The sequence below is a fragment of the Gossypium arboreum genome, chromosome 6, assembly GCF_025698485.1.
Source record: "Gossypium arboreum isolate Shixiya-1 chromosome 6, ASM2569848v2, whole genome shotgun sequence".
Taxonomy (NCBI): Eukaryota; Viridiplantae; Streptophyta; class Magnoliopsida; order Malvales; family Malvaceae; genus Gossypium; species Gossypium arboreum.
The window spans coordinates 140,624,603-140,632,524 of NC_069075.1; the positions used below are offsets into that span (position 1 = coordinate 140,624,603).

Below are 7,922 nucleotides of genomic sequence, written 5' to 3' on the forward strand. Positions count from 1 at the left end.
CCTACAAGATAAAAGGACCTACCTAGTAATTTTCCCTTTTTTATCAAATGAATTGATGATTTCTTTTTTATCATATAAGTGTAAATAGATAGATTGGAACAAGTTAACGACAGTTTGAAGTGGATAATTTCTTGCATGTTGTCTGAACTATAAACTTTTAGTAGTTAAAATAATAAATGTGGATAGAGTTCTTCAAAAATCCAGCTTTTACGGCACATATTCCTCATTGTCAACCTATCAAAATTCTTTTAACAAATCTAAAATTTTAAGATTGCTATCCACCTCAGACATGCAAACAAAGTAGCAGAAAATGTGGGATATGATATAAATCTCTCAATTTAGGCACATTCCATGCCATCATCTCTTTTTCCATAGTCCACACCAAGATATGGGATCCCTTTTTATAAATCTTTAGTTTACATCATATGGAATTAAGAAGAAAAAGTTAAAGCACCTTTACATACTTAATATAAATCAATTTTTAGAGCCTAAAGCTTGAATTTTTTTTATCCAAATTAGACCTTAAATTTGGTAAATATTCTCAAATTAGGACTTTAAATTTTTTTATCTAAGTTAAATCCTAAACTTAATAATTATTCCCACGTTAGAGCTTGAACTTTTTTTTCAAGTTAGTCATTGAAAATCAGGCCCCAATATAAAAATAATTGCCAAGTTCAAAGACGACAAAACAAATTTAAGTCCCAAGGTAAAAACAATCTCCTAATTCAAGTTTTAACGTAAAAATAATTGTCAAGTTCAAATTTTAAAAAAATAAAAAATTATATCCGTGATAAAAATTGTAAATTTCAGACCTCAAATAATAATTTACTTGCAGACAAAGTCATAACTAATTATGAGCATTAAATCTTATAGTATGAAGCTTTGTTATGTTGTTTCCTTTCGAGAATATCTTGCACCCTTTATTGACATAATGGTGTTAATGCAAAGACTTAGTGTTCAAAAATAAGCTCAACTTTTTGCATTATTGGGAAACATTGAGCTGGTTTTGTACTTGGCAGCAACTATGAATAAAAAAAAAGTAGAAAAGTAGATTCAATTATATAACAACCATTGAAACATTGAATTACATCATTTCGTGGAATATAATCATTAAGGCCCCCATATCAACTTAATCCCATACTTTCCCTCCATTTTGTAAAATCTTCATATTCTAATATGAAGCCAAAAGATTACAGCTTGAGAAAAAAAAAAAAAAGGAAAAAAAGTTTCCTACAATTAGGTCCCCCACCATTGTCTTTTCATTGATCCCAAATTCCCTCCCATTAACTGCACTTTTAGTAGACATAATCAAGACTTTGCCTTTTTTCCACTAACTCCCACTGGCTTTCTTCATGCAAAACTTTCATGTGTTTCTTTCAGTAATAGGAGTAAAAAAAAAAGGGGTTTCTAAGTGTCATTCCAAGCAGCAAAAAGGGGTAAGTGAGCCATTGAAATGGCAGTAGCTGGCCTTAGCTGAGTTGCTGTTGATGATGGGAACCAATTAACACCATTAGTAGGAGTAATGAACTTAGATGCCAAGGGTGGTTTCGCGAAAACCATTGTCGAGCCTGTTTTATCAGGGCTACCATCTCTTGAGTTGCTTACGCTGGTTACCAACGACGATGGGTTGGAATAGTGAGTCCCTAGCTTACACGATTCATCCACCATTGCTTGTGTAGAACTCACTAAATCAACTCCAATTAGATCTTGTAAAGCCATGGAGAAACTTGGGTTTCGATAGTTTCCGGTATTTGTAGTCTTCGGTTCAAGAGACTCAGCAGCACAAACAGTCAGTTGTTGCTGTGAAACATGGCCATGTTGAATGGTCTCTCCGTTGGTTTCGATAGTATCATTGTTAGAATCCATCTCTTTGTTTCGCCTAGCTAACTCACCGGCAAGTAGGGTACTACTGGCCATAATCCTTTCAACATCATATCTTGTAATGTCGAAGTTGGTCACCGCATTAACACCTCGAAACTTTATAGCAGCAATATCATATGCTTCAGCTGCTTCCTCTTGAGTGCCTAAAATGAAGATTGAACCATTAATAAACAAAAAATAAATAAAAAAATCAAGCTTTTGATTAAGAATTTTTCCCCCTATTGGGTGCCTAAAAAAAACAGCCTTTAAAAAAGTTCATTGAGACTGAAATCAGAATATTGTACAGTTTTTAAAGCAAACTGTCATCATATCAGCCATACAAAAAAGCATACCACTATATATGCCATAAAAATAAACACTTTAAAAAGTTCTTTAGGTCATGCAAGAGATTCAAATAAAAAGAACTTACTAAATGTTCCAAGATAAAGATCCTTGTTTCCTGCAACTCTTCCAATGCGAGCTTGCCATCTTCCATGCTGATGATGTCTATATATACACATATATATACATGCATATATAAAAGAATCAATATATGAAATCTTACAAAATAATATAAAAAAAAGGGTTGATGAATTTCAATATACTAACCTTGTTACTCCTCTGTAAATTGAAGCCCCCCTAGAAAATCCACTACTTTTCCTTCTTAGATGAGCAACATATTCTTGGCGGTTCATGTTCTTCATTTCCTCTAATTCTTCTCTATAATTTTCAAGCTGGAAAAGACCCAAAATCAATAGAATCTCAATTAATCATATGGTATTCTTTGTTAAAAAGATCAAACAAAAGTTGTTGCCTTACTGGGAAATTTATATGAGTGGAGGGACCCCAATATTTAAGAGCAGCAAGATCATAAGCTCTAGCAGCTTTCTCTTCCATGTCATAACCCCCTGAGGATTCATTTGAAAAACTAGAGATTAACAAAGATTTAAAACAAGATTTATTAATTTCAATACTGATTAAAGATAAAGCTTACCAAGATAAACTGAAAATTTGCATGAGTTGATTGAAATGGCATCCATGAGAAGCACCAACATGACAACAAGGAATTAATGAACACAAGTCAGGTCATTAAAGACAGATGGACCATGAATTGCAGTCAAAAGAAGGAATACTTCCAAATGGATACTGTATTTTTTGGCTTTTTGCTTTTGAGGACACTAACCTTGCCTTCCTTTCCTTGTTTGCCCTTCTTTCTTGCAACTGTTATCCCATAGATGAGCTTCATATCTACCTGTCCATCTATGTCTGGTGGGAAAAAAATACATTTCAAAATATAATAATGTGAGAAAAAACAGTAAACAAACTGTGGAAAAACAAGAACATGAATGAACAGACCTTGTAACACCTCTATACTGAGATGTTCTTTGTCCAAATGTGTCAATGGACTTCCTATGAACAGTTTGCTTTTGACTCACTTTACCAGGCCCCCTCTTCTTTGTTTCAATGGCCACACATTCAGTAGTGGCAGTAGGTGAGATCTGTCTTTGAGCTGTAACACAACTTGAATGAGAACCAGGACTCATTGATAAGCTTAATGACTGTAAATCCCCACAACCTATTGCAGGTACTGAACCTGCTCCATCATCAACTATACTAGTTGTCATTTGTTGTTCAAGTGAACTATGAGTGGAGTACTGTTGCCTAGCTACCCAATTTTTAAAACATGGCATTGTATCACAGTCTGCAAGTTGACCATCCTTAGCTTCTTCTTCCAACGATGGTGATTGATACATGCCTTGTAAAGCCAGACCTGAATAGTATGGATGTGTTTGAACAGCAAAGTTGGTTTCATGGTCTGCATTTTGTTGATAGTACATACTATCTAAGCTTAAAGCCATTGTTTCCCTTTCATGGCTTCCATATTGATGAGTTTCCATTGTTGCACCACCTAGAAAGTCCTCTAGTTTTGGAGATGAAGTTGGTACAATCCCTTGATATAAAAAAAAGGGTTTTAATATAAAGTACAAAACAATCTGAAAATGCCAAAAGAAAACGCAGAAAAATGAAGATATATACCTTCAGATTGTGATCTACTGAGAGCTTCCATGATACAAAGAGAACCGTCTGATTTAAGAGGCATAACAGATAAAGGAGGAGCATGAAAGCCTTCACTTTCACCAACACCAAAACAAATACCAGAACCATAGAAGCTTGTAGGAACAACATTAACAGCAGTACCAGCCGCTGAAGCTTGACTATGATGATGAAAATGATGATGATGATCATGACGGTGATGAGGATCATTAGTTACCTCCATTTTCATATGAGGTGAAAGGGAAAACCCCAACCAGTTATTATTACTACCACTGCCATTGTCACTCATAGTCTTCATCTTATTTCTAACTTTTTTCTTTCTTTCACACACTTATATATCACTTATATATATTTACAACCCCCCAAGCTGCAAAGCAAAACTCAATCATTGAAGGTGAAATTTTAAAAATAAAAAAACTAATCATACCCCAAATCTGTTTTTGCTTGTTTCCCCATCTGAGAAAACTTGGGTCTTTTGTTGTCTAGTAAACAGAAAAGAAAAACTCACATTTTTTAAAATTGAATCCCTTCTCTTTCCTTCTCTCACTTTGTCTCTCTTTTAAAACTAAACAAAAAGAACTAAAATTTCAAGCAAAGCAATGTTGGAAGAGAAGAGGGAGGGGTGTCCCTTTTATTCCATAGGGATCTGTGTATATATATATATGAGAAAGACGACCACGTCCCCTTACCTTTGTTTTCTTTTTGTTTTTTGTTTTTTCAAAACACAACACCACACACACACACTTAATAAACCCTACAAAAAACCCAGAAACAAACAGAAGAAACCCAAAAACGTTGTTTGCTTCAGTTTTTTTTAATGAAAAAACAAGAAAAACCCAGAAATAATTTAATTATAAACTTAATGAGAGAAGCTTTAAAAATATTAGAGGAGGGAAGTGAGATAGAGGAGAGAGGAGAGGGGTCTGGGATTTTGCTTTAATATTTTACAGTTCACAGAGGGGGGTGATAGATTTGACGTGCAGGACACTGCCTATCCAGTCACTTCATGTTCACAGTACTGTAAACAACCTGCAAATTCAAAAGAGGATCCAATTTAAAATCTATATATGTTTTTCCTTTTCTTTCGTAACTTATTAACTAATGGTAAAACTATCACCCAGCTCTGTAATAATAATCTAATCTTAGTACACATTGTCTTTTATATTAATTTTTTTTCTCAATCATATTGTTTAAAAATGGCATGAACGGTGAAATAATTAGATATTAACAGTGATGTATCACGTATAGCTTATATTGATATATAAAATTAATTTTAATAGTTAAAATAGATAAAAATTTTAATAAAATTATCAATTTATTCTTTAATCTAATATAAATAGATGGGCAAAATATATTTTGACTCTTAATATAAAAGCCTTCAAAATAATTTCACCCTTAGATGATATATTCGTTCCCAACTTTCATTTAAAAATATTTGGTAAAAATATCTCTCCAATCTCTATCGATTTCTAAATTGAGCAAATTGATTCCTTTCAAAAAAAAAACAAAGCAATCTAATATGGTGAATTTTTAAGTTAGCAACTAAGGATATTTAATCACAAACATTATTGTCTTTCATCAATTGTACATAATTTTTATTGGTATAATAATAAATTTAGTTGTTGATATTTATATATTTTGTCAAATTGGTCTTAATTCTAAAGATCTACAAATTTAGCCTCAATATTTACATAATTATATAAATGTTGCAGCTAAATTTCTTAAATTAGGAAAATTTATCGAATGTATAAACTTTGAATGCTAAATTTGTTATTATACCAATTAAAATTATGTACAATTGACAAAAAATATTAATATCGTAATTGATTGTCCTTTAATTATTCACTTTTGAAATTAACATGAATTAAATTGCTCGATTTTTTAAAAGAAATCAATTTACTTACCATTGAAATTGAAAAAAAGAGGAATATATTTTGTTTAAATAAGTTGAAATTTTAAGTAATGTTATGTTTTAACCTAAATTATTAAAAGAAATTTTAATTTGAAATTAAATAAAATAGTCTAAAGTCTTGAGATTAAGCTGAAAATATTTTCTAAATGAAGAATAAGTATAATTTTTTTATAATAATAGTTTCATCATTTAAATGACATAATTTATAGTTTGTAGTTTTAGACTTTGAATTCATTTTAACAATAACTAATGTGATATTAAATTAAATTAAAATAATTAATAACAAGTGAAATGGCGTGATTTAATGGTGATTAATGTAGACTAAATTGTAAATAATTTAAACACCCCAATTATGTACCAAAACAAATAGAATCTAAAATAATATGGAAGTAAAAGTAAAATCAGTTTTTTTATCTCTTTTATTTTTCAAAATTATTGTTTAGTATTTTAATTTAATTTAATATTTAATTTAAGGTTTCGCTAATCACTATTAAGCCATACTATTTTAGTAACAATAAAATTTCCGTGTCATAATTAAAATGTCAACTTTTCAAAAGTTTAAACACCAATGTATTACTTTTAATAGTAGAAGAATTAAGATGAATTCTATGAGATAGTAAAGATGTTCATCGTTCTAGGTGCAACCTGAATTTAAGTTACGTTAGTCACATTATTGTTGTGACTTTACCTCCTCTTATAATTCACCAAAAAATATATATTAAATTAAAACATACTTAATATTAGTGATAGTAATAACATTAAATTATGTCAAATTATTAAATAGGAAAAATACTTAAACCCTAAAATTTAATGAAAAATTCATTTATCTCATGTAATTACTCATTTATATCTCTTTTAAGGTTTAATAAAATCTATTAACTCATTTCAATCATTTTTAATTAAAATCATAAAAATTATTTATTTATAAAAATTTTAATTATCATTAAATTAAATTATAAATTATATATATTCTAATATAAGGTATGTAAGTTAAAAAATCCAAACAAATATAATTAAAATTAATTATTATAAAGCACTATCGGATTAATAATCAAAACGTATTCATACTTAACCCAAATTACTATTAACATTTAGAAGTCTCAAATATATTTGGATATTTCTAACTGTGACCACTAATAGGTCACAGCCTACCACCCGCCGTAAGATCTTTTATTTTGATAAATGAAAGGTGTATTTGAGTGGGTCTTCTGACGTGACCTCTGCTGAATTTGTGCTTTATTCATCTGACAGTAATGAACTTGGCTGTGATGCTAGGGTGACAGGGAAACACCAACTTTTATTTTTATTTTTTAATTACATAATTTATTTTATTTTATTTTATCAACGAGCAAGAGATAAGAAAATTAGTTTGTCTTCCGCGGAAAAATAAATAAAAGAAAATTTAAATAAATATTATTATAAATTTTGATAATATTTTTTATATAATACTTAAATTTACTCATAATCTCTTTTTAATTCATATCTTTCTATATTAATAATAATTTTATATTAATCTAGTTAAGTGTTATTTTATTTTTTATTAAAATTATATTCAACTGTTATATATTATATTAATATTATCTCATGTTAATGCCATTTTACGTTTATCTATTATTTTGAAACTTAATCAATGACTTAATAATGAACACGTTTTATAGGTAAAAGGAGCAAATAAATATATTTATGAAAGGATTTTAATTTATTATAAATTTAATTAAAATCTTTTTTAATTTTTATTGAAGAAAATTGATAGTCAATACCTGCTTCAGACCAAAAGTGAGATGTGGGACTCTAATCAACTTGAAATATTCCTGAAATGATGAGCAAAGGGACCCCATTTTTATTAAAATATTAAATTAAATAATAATAAAACTTTAACTAATGTTCTACATTTCTAATTAAACTCTAATCCTTTCTTTCATCTAAAAATGATTTTGTAGATTGTACTCTTAAAAGAACTTAGTCCAAAATCCTATAAATACTACATCTCCTATGTTTTGTTTTTTTGGTAAATCCTGCTATTGTTCTTATACTTTGTAAAAGTTGTAAATTTAGTTTTTATACTTTTGAATCCATCAATTTTAGTATTTATATT

The 7,922-nt window shown here is 29.4% G+C and overlaps 1 protein-coding gene across 1 annotated transcript; it reads right to left on the reverse strand.

Moving 5' to 3' along the window:
- Positions 1–1,029: 1,029 nt before the first annotated feature.
- Positions 1,030–5,003, reverse strand: LOC108484128 (AP2-like ethylene-responsive transcription factor ANT). The gene is made up of 8 exons (XM_017787800.2): positions 3,898–5,003; positions 3,217–3,811; positions 3,044–3,126; positions 2,855–2,863; positions 2,680–2,768; positions 2,470–2,594; positions 2,291–2,367; positions 1,030–2,024 (listed from the first exon to the last, which is right to left on the reverse strand). Exons 1-8 carry the CDS (start codon positions 4,211–4,213, stop codon positions 1,408–1,410), a joined length of 1,911 nt encoding a protein of 636 aa, XP_017643289.1. The 5' UTR covers positions 4,214–5,003; the 3' UTR covers positions 1,030–1,407.
- Between the last annotated feature and the right edge of the window lie 2,919 nt (positions 5,004–7,922).